This window comes from Marmota flaviventris, chromosome 10, assembly GCF_047511675.1.
Source record: "Marmota flaviventris isolate mMarFla1 chromosome 10, mMarFla1.hap1, whole genome shotgun sequence".
Classification (NCBI taxonomy): domain Eukaryota; kingdom Metazoa; phylum Chordata; class Mammalia; order Rodentia; family Sciuridae; genus Marmota; species Marmota flaviventris.
In genome coordinates this window covers 49,310,481-49,331,837 of record NC_092507.1, presented here as the reverse complement: position 1 = coordinate 49,331,837, position 21,357 = coordinate 49,310,481, and the positions used below count along the sequence as shown (strand labels likewise).

Sequence of the window (21,357 nt, the reverse complement as noted above, 5' to 3'; positions counted from 1 at the left end):
AGGAGTAATGTGTTCACTTCATCTGAAGAGCAGAGTTTGTCACTTCGTCATCCAGCAAGATTCCAAAACTTCATAGAGCTTTGTTGATATACCTATAAGAGTTCCCGCTTTCAAATCAAAAGCAAAAACAAACAGAACTCATCTTCACAACCTGGGGAAATGAAGAAGGGGGAGCACGGGCTTGTTCAAAGCAACAGAAGAGCAGACAGTCATCTAAGGCCTGTAAATACCTTGCCGATCTTCATTTATTCCCTTTAAGGATTCTGTGTCTTTAAGGAAGACACAGAGAATGAAGTAATTTTTTGTCCAGTAATTCACCTGAGGTCGACAAGGGGCAGATGGAGGAAATCGAGTATGCTGATATTTCTCCAACTGAGGTTGTTCAAGACAAAGCAGCTCCTATTTCTTTTTCTTTGAAATACGTAGAAATTTGAAAGGTAGGAATCTGTTACTTTATCCCTTCGATGTTAATACTTTCTTTGAACTTGCATGATCTCCCCAAAATGGTACCATGAATCCTTGGGGTAGCACCAAGTAATCCAGGGTTAAAAGCAAACTTGGCCAGTATAGCCATCCCTTTGGCCTAAAAATCCAGGCTTGATCTTGGTTGCTTTTTGGAATAAAAACGCACAATATCAGTATTGCAGGCAGCTCCAGAAAAGCATGCCAGGCTCTCCTGCTCTCAATTTATATTTGCATGTGAACAGCTTGTCGGCCATTTTATGAAGACAGATGAATCGCAGGCCTGCTAGAGGGGCAGCCAGACCAAAATACGTGAACCGCACACCCCTAAGCCTGCGAGGTCCTCAAAATGAAAATAAAACAAGTATCTCTGAACACACCCTCAGGAAGATTATGTATAAATACAGTCCATCCTCCATAAGTCAAGTTGAAAATAAAGAACAAAACTAGTCTATAAAAACCACTCTTTAAAATGTCAACAAAAAAATAATATGTAGCTATTTATGACATTGAAAACCAACACTCAGAGGTCTCCCCCACCCCTTTTTTTTAAAAAAAAAAAATGCCTGCTCTAAAAAAACACGTTTGATAAAGAAAATATCACCAAAATACCAGGGTTGGGACAAGTAGAGCCAGAGATTTTACACTTAATGCTAGAGACCAGTGACATCATAAAGAATTTCACAGGTGCAGGAAATGAAGCATATTCTCAGAAATCAGTGATAGTCTATCTCATGTGGTAAGCAAGCTCAGTCCTCCCTCCCACAGTTTACCTATCTTTTCCAAAAGATCAGATGGAAATCAAAGTGGAAAAATTTACAGGAAAACAAAAAGGAAGACAGATACAAGAAAATGAGGACAATTTGAAGTAGATGAAAAACAAAGTATGGTGGGATTACAGGACAAGAAAAGTGGTAAGAATAATACCCACTCGCTGCCAGCATATTTCTTAGGACACAGTCTACCAAAAATGGCAATGGTAAGCAAGTTACATATGTTATCTTATTTAATTCTTTCATAGGCATGTAATATTACCCTAGTTTAGAGAAATAAATCCATAACCTGAGAGGTTTCACATCCTATTCAACATTACAGAGCTAAGAACACCATTTTGGAATTTTATGAGATGGTATCTGTGAAAGCACCTCACAGAATGTTTAGCATAGGAAAGGGACTATTATTAGTTCACTTCTGTTTTCATTCAAACTGATGTTTTTCTCAATTTAAAATTCTAACCCAGGATGGTCTTTATTATACTTAAAGTATATGTTAAGTAGGCATTTTATTTTAATAAAGTTTCTGCAACTGGAAGTTGATGTATTTGTGCAATTGAGGAACTTCAGACTCTCCTATACCCTTACTCTTTCATCCTTCATTACACACATCTGATAATTTGAAGTAGAAAAATCCTTCAAAAGTAGAGAGATGATTTCTTCAAGGAAAGGGTTGAGGTCTTAAAAGACTTCAATAGTACTTGCCCATGAATGACTTTAAGTCACTAAGTAAGATCATTCTGCATTTGTCACTTGAAAAAGGGAACTAAAATGACATGAAAAAACCCATGGTTCCCCCTTTTTCACTGTAAAAGCATCAGATTTGGTAAAGCAACCCCATCTCTCGTAGTTTAATTAGGTGCCAGTAATCATCTTTCTTGGGAATTAAGGTCCTCACAGTACCCAGACTGTGTTGCCTGGTGGGGCTGCCAGGCTGCTAGGGTGATCCAGGAGCGAGGAATTTGCCCTTGTAAAAGAAATCTCTACTTGAGTGTTTTTCTGAATCCTCAAAGTTGTTCCTGCCGTAGGCCGCCTGTAGGGCAGAGCCCAGAATCCAGGTGCGGGGCCAGCTGCTGGCTGCTGTGCACTCTGATAGAACAGCCACAGCCCACACAACTTACCATTTTCTGGCTGTTCCTTAATGTCAGCATCACTTGGCTGGCTGGGACTTTCAGATTGACTCGAATCTGAAAAACATAAAAATACAGCCAAACATTACAGGGTCTGTGAGGGAAAGTGGATCAGGGGTGCCCGGCCTTCTTAAAAGGTTCAGCCTATACACCAAGAATGGGAAACTAGAGAAACAACATAACAAATGAGAAGAGGAAAGATGGAAAGATAAACAGGGGCAGGGCAGGAGCCAGTGCCTTTTGAGAGGACTCTCAGTTTCTTTTCCACCTCCAGTGGCTTTTGCTTGCTGCCAGATCAGAGCTCGACGCTCTTCAGAAGCCATTCTCTTATAGACAGACCGTTTGCAAACCACTCTTCTCCATTATTTATACACTGGAGTCTGATAAAGACTTCATCCTTCATTACACACATCTGAAGCTTGATCCAGAACATAATAAAGTGTCAAAACATATTTTGAAACTGGTATATAAAAGCAACCCAAACAACAGTAACAAGCTCTGTTGATATTTAGCTCTGTATTGCAGCAACAGATTATGCAGACTAACACCATTCAGTACCAGAGTTCTAATATTCTAGCACACACACTTGAGATAACTCTGTATAACTCAAAAAGGGCTTTCTGAAAGTACACATTTTCCTCTGATGTTAAAAGTACTGTATTCCTATTGCACTGATGCATTAGGTAGGTCCTAAAGGGCTTTATTAGCAAAAACAGATTCCTGCACACCTTTATAAAATTAAAACGATTTCTTCTTTCATAATCAGATTTTAGAACTAAAAAATTTTAATTCAATTAAATTAATTTCTTAATAGAATAATTTAAAATAAAGTAACATTTAGCTTTAAAATTAGATGAAAACTAAATTAAAAGAATTGCATAGAATTAGAAGCAAGCATATTTATAAAGTACTTGGGAGTGAGGGAGAAAAATCAAGAAAAAATATTTCATAGGAAAAATTTTTTATGTGAAGCATTTTTGGGGACTTAAGATAGTTCAAAACATTATTTTAAAACCAATGCACACAAAGTCTTTAAAACCTTTTATAATCTGTGCAAAGGCTGGATCCTGACTTTACATTGACTTCACAGGGTTAGAATCAGGTCTCTGAAATTTTGACCATGTTTCAGCAAGAAGTTGAAAGTAAGATCGAAAGTTCACGGCACTTAACTGTGATTAAACTGAAAATGTTACTTCTGTTGCAACAGACATATAGTATCACCAATCTTTCTGGGAGATATTGCACAAAGTGACTTTAGACTAGAAATGCTAATTTATTATTAAAAAAGACTCCCTGCTTTTAAACAAATCAAGATTTTAATTCTAGGAAAGTATTATAAAGAACATGTATATTTTGAAATTTTCAGATAATCTTAACCTTGATGATTACAGCAAAAAAAAAAAAAAATGTTTATTTAAGGGTTCAAATGACAAAAGTAAAAAGGCAAATTTTTATTTAAGTCTGACAAAATGACAGTTTTAAATTTTCTTGTAATAAAGACAAAAACAAAAGTCATGATTTATCAAAAAATTTTAGAGGGAGGAATCCTTCAGAAAAAAAAATATATAAAATTAAATACAAAGGCCTGCACTAAAAATTGGAAATGCAAACAAATTTATATTATAATCACATTTGAAATTTTAATTATTAATATTACATGTAGAGCATATAATTTTTTAAAAATCCCATAATTTCCCTCTTTTTTCCTAAGGAAGGGTCCTATCACTTTGCCATTAGAAATTACAAATTAAATATTTTAAGAAATAATTCAGCGTATTTTAGGAGAGACATGCCTCCATTATTTTTGTTCTAGAATGTCTTGAATGATTAATATTTGTACCCAAAATTAAAGCAAAATATATAATTTCATTTTAAGAGAACTAAAGTTCTTCTTGATCAAATCCCAAAATAGGTATATAAAATTTTGCCAGATACAATGTTTTCTTTGGAATAATACTAGGAAATATAATTCTCTGATAGCTTAGCCAACATTCTACTTCTAGGTGTAAAACCTTTACAATTAATTGCTTCTCCATGAACAAATGGAAAACATCTTTCATTTCCATTAGTTTAGATATATAATAGTGAATGACTTTTCTAATATTTATCCAATAATGTTAAGACAAAAGGAATAAAGAGAGACCCAAGTCATTTTTTTTAATAATCCGAAAGTAGACTTCTTTGTTCTTTTCACTTTACATTTATGTTTGGTTTGCCACCCTACCTTTATGGAAAAATAACAAAATGATAGAAAATATGCCACAGCAATAAAAGATGAATATTAGGTATGTTTAAAGTTAGTTTAAAAATTCCAAAGCCACAGAAAAACAAGCAAGCTAACAGGGAAGACTGAGTGGCAAAAATGTTCAGAATTGGTCTGTAAGGGGCCGCGGCGCTCTTGTGAAAGCTCAGTTACAAACACTGGAGGAGGCATCTAGCCAAACTGAAAACAGAATGTAATGTCTCAGTTTTTATTCAAGAGCTAGAGACCCTGCTATTTACCCAGCGGCTGCATACTAAAGTATCCCATCCTGGTAAGGGTTAGGCAAAGCCAAAGGTCCACCAGAAAATTTGAATGATCTAAAAACTTCAGTAACTTTCTACCCTGCCCATTTAATACTGTCTCCTTTTTTGAACCAGCAGGGAGCAAAACTACCAGATCCTGTAAGTATCCTATGCTGAGGATGGACACATGGGCACTTTTTCTGATACAGCAAAAGGTCATGGATGCTGTTAAGAATGGAGCCAATCAGATGGTCAGAATCGCAAATGAATTTCTACCCATACATAATTGATGCAAATGAAAAATCTCCTTCTTAAGCATTTGCATTAAAATACTATCAAGAAGGTTAACAATTAATTTACTTTTCTATTTTATATACTTGGTAGAGACCCGTCCAAAGCCAATGCAACTTTATATCTTACTATTCTGGATAATCATGCTGTGGTTTGTTGACTCCAATCACCTCTGAAATAATTAGAGGCCCCAGGAAACAAACAGGTGCATAAGATTAGATGCCCCTCTTGTATCTGAGGCCCTGGAACAGTGAATTTCTCTTGTTCCCTAGTTGAAAGCCAAAAGATAGATAGATATATAGAGATATATAGATACACACACACACACACACACACACACACACACATTTGGTGGTGCTGGGGAACCCAGGGACTTATACATGCTAGATAAGCAGTCTACCAACTGAGCCATATCCCCAGCTACCCCCGAAAAGATTTATATTTTGCAATAAAGAGAGTATTCCTTAAAGTGTATTTAAATGATGGAGATGGAAAAGCTATTGTGAGGAAGTACATTAGGGTTATCAATTTTTTTCCCATCTAGGGATTTGTTTTTTGTTTAAAGAACCTTAGACTTCAACCTAACCTTGAAAAGCGATGTTTCTTTTGGTTTTTTAAAAATTTATGAGCAGAAATTTAAACCTAAAATAGACAGGGTTTGCATATAGGAGGCTGGGTTAAGACCTCTTAATTGGACTAGTAGCCATCCATCTATGCATTTTTATGGCGCCTACAGCTATATTGCTAGAGTACTCAGACAAAGTTCACTATCAATATAATCACTAGGGAAAGGAATAAAATAAATCATAATGTCTACAAATCAGTCTCCCCTTCTTGTACTAAGCTTATGCAGGACAAGAGCAGAAACCTTGTGCTAGATTTGCTACTTAGGTACATATTGGGGCACGGAACCTCACACAGCACTTCTTTGGGCAAGGCAAGGAATGACAAAGACATGTGAATGCAATAAAACTGTTGAGACAAAAATGCAGGTATCACTTCCTTCTATTTTATGTTCTTTAAGCAAAAAGCAAAGATGGAATATTGCTAAACCTTCTCTGTCCTTGACCTAGAATAAAGTGCTTTCTTCCCTGCAGTCCATCTTTCATCGTCCACAGAGCTCACATGGTTCGACTGATATAGGTGAACTAAGGTGATTTTAAATGATCTCCTATGAGAACCTGAGCTCCTAAAGAAAAGAATTCCTTCCTCTTTTTCTGTTGCCTACAGTTCCTTCGACAGGGTGCCTGGCCCGGCCACAGAGTTCAATAACTGCTGAACTGATGAATTTTCCATTGTCGTTCAGCTTTCTACCACTGAACCACTGCCAGCAACACTGAACCACTGAAAAATATACTAAGCTCACACTGGAAAAGGGAGTGTGGAACTTACAAAGGGGGGAAGAAAAGCCCTCTCTCTCTGTTTGACATTCCCCTCCTTGGAAGCCAGCAGAAGAGGTGAGGTGCAACCCTCCAGTTTGTGGGTGATTCGGAAATCTTGCAGTGTTTGAAAGTTGCAGACAGTCATTTCCTATGACCCGCTGGCCCACAAACCACAGAGGCTGAGCCAAGGACAGTGTTTGAGACACAGGAGGCCCTCCAGAAATGTACAAGGGCTAAAATGACGGATGGCAGGACTATTTTGTGCATTCAAAAGACACAAAGGTTAGGGAAAGCCCCATCCTGGGGTGTCTGCAGAGTGCCTCCGAATCCTAACCACTGCTATTGTGAAAAGCCTGATAAAGAAGAGCAGACACTTGGTGGTGAAGAATCTGCCTGTGTAATTCCTATTCAGTCCCCATATTATCAACAAAAGTCTATGGCCATAAGGCACAAATTCTAGTTCCACTAGAAAGATAATTTTGCCTGAGTTTCACCTAAGTTTCCCTACACCCCAAATGGTTGGGCTAACGAGGTCTGAAAAGCCTTTGTTAAAATTTTGTGCCCAGTCTGAAATTTCCCAAACTAAATGATATGAAAAAAAAAAAAAAAACGAAGTCACCCAGTCATGAAAGTAAGTTAGTCAAGTGAAAGAAAAAAAGTGAAAATTTTACTGGAAAGAGTTGGGATTGTTTATAGTGTAAATAATAATAATAATAATAATAATAATAATAATAATAATAAATAAAAGGCAAAGAAAGAATGGATACTTCCTTGCAAATTAATGAAGAGTTAGGAGAATTCTGGGGGTAAAAGGAAATAAAGAATAAGGGTAGTGACATTCTGACTGTGATAAACAGTTACCCTGTGCAATTGTAGCCCTTGAAGATGTTCAAAATGTAGATATGTTTTTGTTTCTTATGGTTTGAGAGATGAGTACTTTGCAATAAAGGCAGATCAAAGAATTCGTTTTTCTACATCCATGAAGTTACAATAAATAAAAATAATATTTCTGATTAATAGTGTAAGGTTTAGAATTACTCTATTTTGATCTCCTAGTATTCTACCATATTTATTACAGTAAAGAAATCTAGAAAAGCAAATTACTATGAGAGTCACATTTTGCTTACTGGTCTCACAGTTGCTGTTATTCAAGAGATTATTGTTGTAACATTGATAACATTCAGGAATATTTTATATTTTTTCCAGTAAGACCACATCCTTAAAGACTGATGTCAGAAGAAATATTTGAAAAACTTTATTTGAGAATGCAAAATGTCAAGGTACAGGTGTACATATGTATATATAATTTGTAGCGTAAGTGTAAACACTGATGAATAGAAGACCATCAGCCAAATATAACATTATGCATCATGGTCCAATGAAGAACAGACAGAAATCTGTAATACCATCCTAAATCTGGACTGCCAAAAATATGCAATTATTATAATTAGCATTTCTAGATACTAGATAAAATCCTTTATACAAACCGATATTTCAAGTCAATTAATGTACATAACTGTGGGTCACCTAATGAAAAATTAATATGCAATGACCTAGTTCTTAAAACAGAAAAATTATGAGGCAGGTTATACCATTTAAGTTTTCTTTATGTTTTCACAAGGAAACAGTCCATGGTTCCTCAAATGGAAAGTCTTATTTTTACATTTAAAATACAAAATTTGATCTCTACCACTTCACTAGCAATCCAAAACTGCAGGTCTACGTGAGAACTGCAGTAATTAAAGCATGCAGAGCAAGTCCTTCTTTGTCCAAGGGACACAGGGAGATGTGACCGAGGAAGTCCTAGCTCCAAAAGAACTCAGCTAGTTTGCACACGTGGGACTTGGCGGAGAGGAAAGGCTGTGTTCATGCAGCAGCCACTTGGAAGGGGTCCACAGGACCACCCGGGGGGCTGCCAGCTGCTCTGGAGCTTCACCCCTTAGCCACACCCATGTATGGCATTTTCAAGGCCTATTTAAGATTGTTATATAACCTACTTTACTACCATTTTCTTTCTTGAAAGTATTCTTTTTGTAATGCCTTTTTGAACAAGAAATTTGTGAAATATTAAATTTGCAGGAATTAGATTTTTTGGCATTAACGCTGGTATTCAAGGCCCATCTGTTTAGTGGGACTGTGTATCAGGATGGGACTGTTTAGGTTGAAGAGTGATTCAACTGTCTTATCACCTACTCATAAATGTGTTAGTTTTCTATGTGCACAAGGAGGTTGCAGAATGATACACAGTTTTAACACGCTAAGAAAAAAAATTAAATGGCGTAACTATTGTGAGATGACAGTGAGGGGGACTCATTTCTAATCTTTAAAAATGCTAAATTCAGTCACTCTTAGAGTAAAGACAAAATGACTCAATCCTTAAGCCTTTGGTCTTCACATCAGGCTGATTTCAAGGAGTGATCAGCTTTGCTAGTGACGTAAGTAAAGTCAAAGTTGGTGATAATAGAAGATATGCAAGCATGACACTTGGACTACGTTTATCACTTCTCACATTTTGTTTGACAAAATGTTTAGACCATCATTTTGAACTATGTTTTTTTTTCCCCCCCATTGGAGGGGCTCTGTTGACTTGTGATGGTGACCTGCTGATTAATTTAGAACTCAAGTACCTAAGGAGACCTGGTCACCTACCGACTCCAATGTAACACAGACCTACATAAAAGGCCTTTACAGTAAAGTCATCACATATCAGAATTGTGCTCCACTTCACCCTTTTAGTCACTTTTTCACCATCAAAATGAACCATAACACTAGGTCTTGGGATATAAATATACTTGAAGACTATTCATATAGTCATTTAGATACAGCAGAAAATGTTTCTATACATTTTCATGTTATAAAATAAATATATCAAATAAAAGTGATACATAACTGAATTATAATCTGTATGTATTATTTGCATGTAGATGTCCATAAAGTAATTTATTAAAATAATCAGGGCTGGGGATGTGGCTTAATGGCAGAGTGCTTGCCTACCATACATGAGGCTTTGGATTCCATATCTAGTGCTGACAAAAAAAATAATAATAATAAAATACTAAAATGCCCTCTGTTGAGAGTAACCATGCCATTAAAGTTCAGGTAGCACCATAAGTAATAACTTTGTTGAAATTGTATTCAGTATTGAAAGGAGTATGAAATGGCAAAAAGATAGAATCCTAAAATTTTCATCTGTATAATTTAATTACACTAGATCTCAGTTTCTTCATCTGTAATATGGGGACACTAGTGATCATTTTGCCTAACTTAACAAGATAGTTTATGAATCAAATAAAATAAAGCAAGAAAACCTGGTTTTGTAATTTATAAATGGACAAAAAAACCCAGTTATCTCTGCCATTCACATTTTCTCATCCAAACAACTTTTTCATTTGCTTTTAAAAAATCAACCCCAATCCACACATGATGTGATTCTAATATAAAGCATCCACATCACAGACCTGGTTTTAAAGAAAAGGTTCTTAATTCCCATATACTGGGAAAGAGATTATCTCTGATAATGGAAATGTAAATCTCAGCTTGCTGTTGTTTATTCCAGACAGACATTTGTGTGTTAAGTCTGTTTATCAGGCAACACTTTGTCTAAGCCAGGAAGTAGTCAGTCTTTGTAACAAGATGTATGCAAATTAATTTCCCATGAGTCTCTGCAGCAAATTGTAGCAGGGGAAAAAAAAAATATTCCTTGTTACTTTACCAGCAAGCAGCTACCTCAAAAGTAGAATAGGACAGAGGAAGACCATGCTGATGAGTTTAAATGAGTCCTAAACATGTGCTCACAGTCTGTTGCTCTTTATTCTAAGCGGACGTGGTGCATTACATCTGTTTATCAGACAACACTCTGTCTGGATATTCAGGCTTTGGAACCTGTGTGAAAATAATCCAAGGAAGTAACCTGTCAGTGGCAAGACTCCAAACCTCCTGTCACTTTAAGAATCTCTACCAAAGGAAGTACCCCCAAAACCTTGGAAACTTAAAAAAAAATCCAGCTCCAACTTTTTATCCACTTTCTATCTGAAAAAACTTTTCCGTTTTCATTGTATTCTCTAATGGTATGACAGATTCCTGTCACGATAGTAAACTTTATCATCCAAATTAAACTGATAAATACAATATTTGCTAACAATACCCTATGTAGTAACCAAAGCCAGGAAGCTTTTAAAATAAAACAATAGAAGAGTTTTTATCCTTTACTTCTATTATTAAGGTATCCTGGAATCTTCTTTAGTTTAGTCCTAAAGTAACTATATTCTTTTTTTAAAAAATCTATAAATGAAGAGTTGAACAGTGTATTTCTTTTCTTTTAGCCTTTCTTGTTGGTTTTCAACCGGGTTTGAAAATCTCACCAAAAGAACCAAATTGGTTTAGCTTGTCTTCCTAGACAAAATAAACACTTTAGGACTCTACTTGTTTGTATTCTCCTCAGTGGCGCCTTATGCATCAGCAGCTAAAAACAAAGAAACTTTTTAGCTGCTCAGACAAAATGCAGAAGCTTCCCAAACAAGGCGGGGGAGGGGGCGAGAGCCCAGGGAGGGTGGGGTGGAGGAGTGTGCAGCAAGTCTGACAGTCCATTCAATATAGGGATGATGGCTATAATGCATCCAGGGTCCCCTTGCTAATTAAATATGCATTGGCACAGTTTTGATCGATGCAAGCCATGGATCAGATGACACACCTGCAAAATCTTGAGCACAGAGCTCCCAGGAAAAGGGAAAATACAGTCTTGTCTCCTTATCTTTGTTTTCAAAGGCTCTCAATTTCTGTGCTTAGATATCTAATTTAATTCTCTCACCCCTCAGCAAACTGGATTAGGGAAGTCAATACTGCCTTTGTGCATCGACAGGAAAACACAGCTTTCCTTTTATTCAATTTAGCTATGACCTTTAGACAAAGATAATGACAACTGTCTAAAAGTAAGGTTAAGGCCTCAAGAAGACCCTCAGAGCTGAGGCTCCCTAGGAATTTTGGGTGACAAGGTGGTGGGGTTTACGGTGACATTTTCCCTCCTGGTCAGGAAGAAGAAGGATAATGATTTAGTGGTGTCTGGTATAATAGGGACAGGAAAATAAAGGGAAGAGATTTAAAACCACGGATAAAATGACCAAATTCTCAAAAATCAACTGGGCCCTTTTTATACACATAACCAAAATAATTTAGTGAGAGGACAGAATGAGAATGACACAGTAACAATTTGCCCCCAAAGTAGAGTCACTTAATAGAAGGTTGAAGATTCTGTGGTTGGGTAAGTCAGGAAGGTTTTTTGGTTGGTTGGTTGGTTGGTTGGTTGGTTGGTTGGTTGGTTGGTTTGTCGTCCTCACCCCTGTGGAAGCATTTGAGAAAACAAGTCCCACCACTGCTGAAAGAGGTAACTAGAGATTTTGGACAACTCAGGGATTTTCTGCAGGGGTAGCAATGTTGACACCACTACTGTAACCAAAGGGGAAGTGATACTGGATCATTCTCCTAAAACGGCACGAGTTCCTTTTTAATTTGGGGGGGTCTACTGATTACATTTATTCATCTATTATTTCACTCATCTTCCACTATGTGCCTATGTACCTCCTGATACAGAATGGAGAAAGGCAGGCCCATGCCCTCAAAGATCTCACAGTGGATCAGCATGATTACAGAACCAAGATTCTGTGCCATCCCCCTCTTGACTGAATCCTGTCTGCTGATGAAATTAAGGTAGAGCAACAAGTTATTGTGCACCTTTGTAGTTGCCTGTGTTTGTTTAGTGTTAAAAGCAATTGGTTTCATTAAATGTATCCTCAAAACAATATTTGTAGGAGCCTAGACCCTAATTGTTAGTGGTAATGGTTAGGGATAGCTTTTCTAGTAAGATAGGTTTAGACAGAGTTCTTTTAAGTGAAATATTGGACTATCACTGCAAAATTAGCATTGTTGGAAGTGGTGTCAATTATCAAACTAAGTTTAAAAAATAAGATTTTACCCCTTAGAAACAATTTCATACTCAGTTTTTGACTGCTAATCCTGATCAGGCCCAGTGTCCTCCTTTTTACAGAAGTGACAATTCTAGCAGAGGCATCTGTGGTACAGTGAAAAGGGCAAAGGACTTGGTTTAAGAAAACCTGGGTTTGAGCCCCTTCTTGGCCATTTCCTATAACTGTGGGGCTGGGCAAGCCCCTTCACCTTCCTAAGCCTCGATTTACTCATCTTCCAAATATCTGATCCTCCAGACTCTGAGAACTGAATGGCATGACTTAAAGCACCTTGTAAAATATGAGGCACTGTAATTCTGAAACAGGACATTACATAGGATCAGGTTTTCTAAAATATATAATCTACTTAAAGAATCACAATGCCTATTTTTATTTCTTGTCTTATTTTTACCTGCAGGTAGCATACTGTCTTGAATATATATATATCCTAATCCATATTTGTTAAAAAGGAATTGAAAGAAGTGAAACAACAGCTCTTCTGAGGCCATGAAATACAACAGGCCATATCTTGAGAGATGTCCACAGATCTTTTGGGGTGGATTTTCTGGAGTTGGGGAGGCTGCCTGGCTGGAGGGTGTTGTACTCCATGTGGTGAGGATAGAGTGTAAGGGTGTCAGAAAGCCTGCTTTCTGGTCCTGAATTGCCCATTTTTTCCTTGGACATGTAAATTCTCACCTCTCCAGGCTGCAACAGCTACAAAGATGAAGGTGGTTTTGTATCCTGTGAAAGTTGTCTCCAGCCCTCAAGTTCTTAGTTTGAGACAGATCATTAGCAATGGCATTGCAGGTCTTTCAGCTGCATTTAAGGCTGGGACCCTCACTTCATCCAAAGGGACTGGGTGCTATTAGCTTATTTGCTGCTGACCATAAGCACAGTCAGAAATAATGTGAGTGCAAGAGCCATTATAAGTCAAAGACTGTCTCTACTTATAAATGACCACAAATAGCCCACGAAGAGTTGTAAATGTTTATCTGCAGTAACTGGGCCAACGCCTGACCACAGAAGCCCACAAACAGTGTTTTCTCTTTATAACTTGACCTATCCTGTCATCTAAAACATTAGAAAATGTTTTGTTCTAACAGCTACTGAATAAAGTATCCTTTAAAGAACTTAGTGTAGGTAAAAGGTCCTAGAATGTGGGGTAATACTTTTTGTTTTATTTTGTGGAGGTGAGGATCAAACCCAAGGCCTGTATATACTAGGCGAGTGCTCTACTATTGAGCTACAACCTCAGCCCCTAGGACAATATTTTGAAGAACTATTTCAGATTAAAACATCTCAAGTATCTATCTTTAAAGTAATGTGACTTCATTTTCCACTTGGACAATAACTTTCCCTAATCATTTGATTTTTGAATCTATAACAAATATGCACAAATATAGAGCGTTACCGGTTTGGTCAATCCAAAAACATTCCTCAAGTTTCCCAGAGTGAAGCTCAGGTAAAATCTGAACATTTCAAAATGTACTCAAGCTTCTTTCAAGTGGAAATAGTCACATATTTTTTGCTTCTATGTCCTTATGATAGATAAAATGATTTAAATGATTTCAGTGAATCATTCTACTTTTAGGAGTTTCCGTTTGTAGTCTATCATGGCTTTCTTCCTGACATATGCAGTGCTAAGTTATTTAAAATTAATTGCAGTACAATATTTTAAAATTTCTTCACATGGTGCTAATCTCGAGTGCTTTGGATGTTTGAACCACACTTGGAAGCCATCAAGTCCTGTGTATCCTCATAGCAGTTGAACATGCTGAAAAGATTAGACAGTGATTCTCCGGTGAACTTTAATCTATAACCAAAGCTAGACAGGATTATAAAATTTCAAAAATGTGTGAGTTGATACAAATGAGAAAACTGCAAACATTCCTTATAATAAGGGGGAAAGATAACCCAAACACGTGATTTTACTTATTATTAGGTCTGAAATCCTGAAAAAAAGCTTTCAGAAATCCACCACTGATCTGGGGATACCACACACTCATTCCCTCACCTTCATCTAAAGTTCATTTTATATGGCGTTCTGGCTTTCATTTTAGGATGCAATCTCCTTTTTTCTCCCTGGGACTATGTTGGGTGGGAGATAAAAGTATTTTCCATCCCAGTAACTCAGTATGGATGAGTAATTTGCTCAGTAATAATCCTAAAATTAAATTGTCTGCCATACAATGCCTAGTAATAGTTTGTGTAGGATTAGCCAAATGAACTATCTTCAGGATGTGATTTTTTTAAAGCTTCTTTTTCATCAACTAGATTTATTTTAATAAAAAGTCATGTTTACTAGGAGGTCTTTCTCTAATATAAGTACTATTTCTACATCTCTCCTCAGAAAACAAGTGTAAATGGGTGAATGGAACTTTGCTTCACTTTTCAAAAATCAGCCCAGATCCCTCACTCCCAAGAATGACTCATAATTAACCTTTCTTAGGAGGAAGAAGCTTGTTATTTCTCAGTCAATCAAATATTTATCATCACCTGTGGTCTGCAAAGCACTGTGAGATGCTGCTCAGTCCTGAAGGAGCTTATCAGGTAAGAATTCCATTCACTCAACTCTGTCGTATTTATAAAAGTGTACGCCACTTGTTCTCTAAGAGTAGTTACTTCCCATCGCCTCCACTATTGGAAACATGGAGTTTCTACAAGTTAGAACCCTTTCCAGAGTCGGGCAGCAATGGGAGGGAGAGGCAGAGATTGCTATAAGTCAGAAATGCCTCGTTTGTTTTTTATTCAACAAAAATCACAAATCTCCCAATCTGGAGTTTCAGATATTTTGGTCATGGTGGAGGCACATGCATGAGCAAAAGCTTATGAGAAGGTGAGGGACCAGTGTGGAAAACAAAAGCGGGTGGCTAAGCATGCCCACTTGCACAACCTCACCCACACCCACCCCTGCTGGGCTCCAGGGTGATGCCTACACCCCACAGCATCAGCCCCACTAGAGCACTGACCTGTGTTCAGGGTGAATTCAGTTATCACCTCTACCTTTTCAGGTCTGCAGTCTTAAATAAGCCAAAAATCAACAGTGACTCAATCATGTTTGATTGAACTCTATGAAAGTCCTTCCTCAACTCTGTCCTGTTTGTTTATGTTACTATAAATATATATATATATATATATATATATATATATATATATATATATATATATATATATATATATATAGTTTGAGTGGAAAAAAATAAAGTCAAAGGAAAAATGATTTTAAAAAAAGAAAGTAGTGCAGGTGCTGCAGCACATGCCTGTAATCCCAGTGGCTTGGAAGGCTGAGGCAGGAAGATCGGGGGTTCAAAGCCAGCCTCAGCAATGGTGAGGCAAGGTGCTTAGCAACTCTGTGAGACCCTGTCTCTAAATAAAATACCACATAGAGCTAGGGATATGGCTCAGTGGTCAGGTATTCTTGAGTTCAATCCCTGGTACCAAAAAAAGAGAAAGTAGTTTCAAAAGACATAGTATCCTTTGATCCTTTGAGCAGGTGACATAAATGTCACTCTTGAAACAAGATAGGAAATTTTATTTGCTACAGACTTGGGAAAATATGCAAGTAAAAATCAGAATTTATTCCGGAATTAAAGGTGAACTCATATATGGCATAGTGTCTCTGAGCTACCAGGTTGGTTTGGGAGATGGATGGAACAATAACAGAAAAATTTAATGTGGAGATGATCAGAAAGAAGGACTGAAAGCCCTTTTATCATTTCCTTTGATGCTATCACCTCCAAAAGCAGTACACAATTCCTTAAGGAGGATTTTCCTTTTAGTACAGCTCTGGTTTGCATATGGTCTGTCCTCCAAGGATTCACGTGTTGGAAGCTTGGTCCCCAGTGTGGCAGTATTGGGAGGTGGTGAAACCTTTAAGAGGTGGGGCCTAGTGGAAAGTAATTAGGTCACTGAGGGTGCTGCCTCTTGGAAAAAAAATAATGTTGTTCTTCTGGTACCCTGGATGCCTGGCCCCTCTCTTGTCTTTCTCTGACTTTTTGTCTTATCACATGACATCTCTCTCTTTCATACTCTCCTGTAATGCAGCTAGGGGTCCTCTTGCCAGAACTGACACCATGCTGTTTGGCATTCAGACCCCTGAATAAAACTTGACAAACCTCTTTTCTTTATACGTTATTGGCCTCAGGTATTTTGTTATAGTAATGGAAATGGACTAACAGTATTTTGGGACAGTATTTTCTTCTTACTTTTACCCAAATTATTTCAAAAAAATCATCAAGTTGGGTTTCATTTTCTACTTTATACTTTAACAACTCATCTAATGATTTGATTTACTTATCTTTCTTCTCTAAACAAAACTCTTGTAGAAAGGGGAAAAAAATTAAAGTCTTAGTCAACAAAGCTGCAAGTCTATCTACAAAACAGCCTCATGTCTACACCACTACAAACATATGTCCTCTCGATTTTCTTTACTATCACATCCATTATGCTTTAATACCACCACGTTAATATTGTAGGGACATGCTTAAGACTTCCCAGGAGAAAACTTTAAACAAACATATTTGTAAGGCCTTTCATTAAAAACATTAGGCAAAAAGAAAATTTTAAATTAACAGAAAGAGTAACATTTCATCAGTAGTAGAGAAATAAATTATTCAAATTGCACACACTGACATCATAATGAATAGGAGCACGTTCTTAGGAACCTTATTGAGGAAAGCTGGTATTTACACAGAAATTGGGAGTAAAACAAAACAAAAAAGAAGAAGATTTTATCCATTGCTTTTCCTAACCCAATCAAAACTCCCTATTATGGCACTCCAGAGGCATAAACTCTCCATTTCCATAAGGAAAGAAACCAAAGAACAACATTCAAAAGTCCCAAGACTCTTAAGAGAAGAAATTCTTGCCGAAAACATCAAATGTTACTCAACATTTTCAAGTAACCATGATATGTCAAACAGACCACATGATGCAAGTACATTTAAATATAAGTTTCTATTTCTGTTTTTAAAATAAAAAAGATCAGAAATCTGAATCTGGGAAAGCAAATCTCTTGCAGGTTTAGAAAGCACAGACAAAACCTGGCAAAAGAAAACACTCTTCACCGCCACCATCTGCTTTCTGGCACACGGAGGAAACTTACTAACAGCAACGTTTTCTTACATTAGAAAACCCACTAATTAGCTTTGTTGTAATAAGAAAAGTAACCTTCCTTCTTCTTGCTGCTCTGGCCCCTCATGTGAGGCCTGTGGCATCCCCTGTGAGGTCAGCCTCCAACTCCCCTCTGCAGGAGGACTCCATCCCCCCTGTTTAGTCTAGATAAGCATTCGCAAATGTGAGAGCAGCAGAGGAGAAGCCCGGAGGCATTTGGCTTCCCATCCTCCCAGAACTGATGGTTAGAAACCTGGGTCTCACTCACCTCTAAGTTAAGGCCACTAAGCTAGGTTAGCTCTAGGTTTCCCCTAAAATTCCTCAATTCTTTGAGTTTAAATCTTTTTCTTTTTTCCCCCTAAGAGTCACACATCCCCAGAAACTAATGATCACAAAAAGACTAGATGGAACTTGGGATGTCACCAATAAACCGGAAATAACTTTGGAAATATTGTCATCCATGTACTGACTTAAATGTTACAAATCATTTAGCAACCAAAGAAATGGAAGCTACTAAAATTCCTTGATCATCTACTCCAGCTACTCAGTCCACATGACTTTGTTATGTGCCTTCGGGGTGCCAAGTCCTATAGTGGGGACTGGAGATGGAATGCCAGAAGGCTCACCAACTCTGTATCACAGGACATTTGCAGGCCGGGGTGGATATTCACCCTCAGAAGACCCACTGACCAACTGCAAAACACAACACGGTACAGAACGTGGAAGAGAGAAGCTCACTTGCCTCACTGAGACATTTGCTTGAAAATTTATGTGAAAAGAAAACAGATGGGTACAAATATTTTTTTCTGAAAACTGATGTGGAAAATAGATGTCCTATCCTTAGAAGTAGTTGGGAAAGATGTCTGAGGCCTAAGTGGCCTCTGCCATGAGCAGACAAATTCACAACTGCAAAAAACTCACCTCTCTCATCCCTTTGATTTGGTTTTCTATAGACTCCAATTTAGCTAAGTTTAAAACCCAAACTGCAACACAGGATCATCTATTGCAAACTCAAAAGTTCCACTGCTTAAGGAATGAATGATGGAGTACAGCAAAGTTTAATTAACACTCTGGTATTGCACAGACAGGCCCATACAATTATTCTCAACTGTAGAACAACAATATGTTGATATATTCACTCATCTTAAGGACAAGTGCCCACTGTGTTTATTAACTCTCAATTGCCATTAAAATACATTAATTAAAACTGTAACACTTGGCCCAATGCTTTCTATCAAACATTTGAAAAGATTTTGGTCAATTTGTATAGTTCTGGTTTTGCTTTCACCCTATTTACATCAACACCCTTCTCGGGCAAAGTAATTATGTTCTTTTCCCATTCCTGTTATCACATTTCTACAGCACAGATCTCTCTCCTGAAATCAGAAGGCTATCCAGTGCAGAAGAGGATAAAGTCAGAATCCTTTCTCTTGTCTTGGCAGAATTAATCACTCCTTCCTCTGGCCCTCTTCACCCTGCTGACTGAGACTGCAGCTCTGAGCCTATTACATTTCTGTGTGTGTAATTCCCATGTGCATTCCATTGCTGACCAGGTGTGAGCACTTGAAGGCACACTGCGTGCACAAAGTAAATGTTCCATAAAGCAAGCCTGAGAGGGGATCAGAGGGACCTGGGCAAGACTTCTCAGCAAGAGCCACTCCAGAGACGGCTTATAGACTTACCTCTTTAGAGAAACAAAGTCCAATCTGGAAGAAAAGCTAGTTTTTCTAAGGAAGGCTAACATTCCTGAAATGGCTAGACATATGGGAGCAACTTCCTTCTGTCAGAGATGGAAAACATTTTACCTAATATTCACAATAACCTTATGAAATAATGTAATATGTGAAACATAAACCATAAAAATTGGAATCTGAAGGGAAAGTGGATTATTCAACTTATAGGACAAATCTGACAATTTGAAAAACTTTTAAATACATCTGTCCTTAAAAACATTTTCTGTTTCTATAGTAGGAGGAACAAGGTGAAGCTTAGAATTAATTTTTTGTTTACAGTGAATCTGGTTAGATCCTTCCCAAAGAAAATTCCTAGGTATGTGATGTCTGGCCTCATATCTATGGCTGCATAATCACCATGTTTAGACTTATACATCAATAAGGCTGCTGTCACTGGGAGAACAGCAACCAAGTAAGTAATGAGAAGTGTCATTGAGATAATTACAAATATAATATGGAAAGCTTCTTTTGGTTTTCATTCTAGCTTGTATCTAAGAATATGGACCTCAGACTGTGTTGAAAATGTCAGCTGGTGACCCACTCCGACCTGTAGTCTACTTGCCACATGCTATTTCCTTCAACTGGACTGCTTATGTCATTGGCTTCATAAAGGCACAATTTCAAATACTTTAGAATTCTTTTTTAAACTATCTAATCTAAAGTTGAGAATGCCATTTCCAAAATTAACCAAAAGTTCTGAAAATGGATATTTTTATATATCCACATGGTTATTGGATGCTATTTATTAACAGACTATATTTCAAATACCCATGAAGTGATGTGATTTTTATACAGATGATAAAATAACATAATGCATGCTTTCAAGGCAGGTCAGTACCTATAAAACATGATGACGAACTAAGAATAAAGATTAAGGAAATACTATTAAGTATTCAATAATTCAATGAGAGAGAGAAAAAAAACCATCACTTAAAAACTAAAAACTTCATGGCCAGAGACAACGTTCCAGCTTGACAGAAAGTGGTCACTCCTGAGCTACCCCAAGGCAGCGCAGACAAACCAATTCCTGCTCTATCTCCTAACTATGCGACCCTCACCCCTCTGGGTAACTGGAGTAAAACTCAGCTAAAGAAACTTGGTTTCCCTCTGGCTCAGTAAAGGAACAGCCCTTGAATACTAAAAGTAAAATTTATTTGCAAATTTGCTACAATAGGTGGCCAGTAATAAAAACAACTGGTTGTCCTTTCATTATAACATTTGAATGAGCTCTAAAGTTGGAAGGCTTTAATTTTTATTTACCAAGTATGTAAAAATGGTGCAACTTTCTCTCAAGCCTTGTGATTCTCTTCTAGGCCACCATAAGTATACACATACATAGTCACACCCAAGCCTACAAACAGCAATTATCAATTGACTGTCTGGTTGTATTTCCCTCTTGATTAGAAATAAAAGAAATGTAGAATCTGGGTTCAGAGAATTCTTACTTTTTGATTTAAGAACAACACTTAGGGACTAAACAGTACGCCAAGCTAAGGACTAGAAGTGCTTCCTACAGAGCTTACACTTGGCCTTCTTGGGGGCAGACTAGTAACAGCCACATGGGTGAATGTGGGACGCCTGAGTCCCAATTCAAAATCAACTACAGAGGGACAGGATGGGGAAAAGCTGGTCAATAGGAACTAAGTCACAGTTAGGAGCAAGAAGTTCTGGGGTGCTACTATATAGTAGGATGGCTCTAGAAAACAATAATGTTCTGTAAATTTCAAAAAGCTAGGAGAAAAGATTTTTGCAAGTTTTCACCATAAAGTAATGATAAATGTTTGAGGAGATACATGCTTAAAATGATTTAAACATTACACAATTACACGTGTGTTGAAATATTGCATGGCATCCCCATTAATCCACAGAGTTTTTATGCACTGGTTAAAAATACATTTTTTAAAAAATAAAAAAGCAACTACCAAAAGGTCTGTATTACCAAAGATTTGTATCACAGAGCAAAGAGCCAAAGCTATTTCTGGGACATGGAAACTCCATGACAGTAGGACGTC

General features: G+C 37.3%; 1 protein-coding gene across 5 annotated transcripts in view; it reads right to left on the bottom strand.

Moving 5' to 3' along the window:
- Window positions 1–21,357, bottom strand: part of Nfia (nuclear factor I A) — a 361,350-nt gene that overhangs the window by 170,765 nt on the left and 169,228 nt on the right. For all 5 annotated transcript variants that reach the window (XM_027945000.2, XM_027944998.3, XM_071617895.1 and 2 more), the window contains one exon: window positions 2,357–2,422. In XM_027945000.2, coding sequence (XP_027800801.1) covers window positions 2,357–2,422 — 66 coding nt within the window. The remainder of the gene's footprint in view (window positions 1–2,356; window positions 2,423–21,357) is intronic.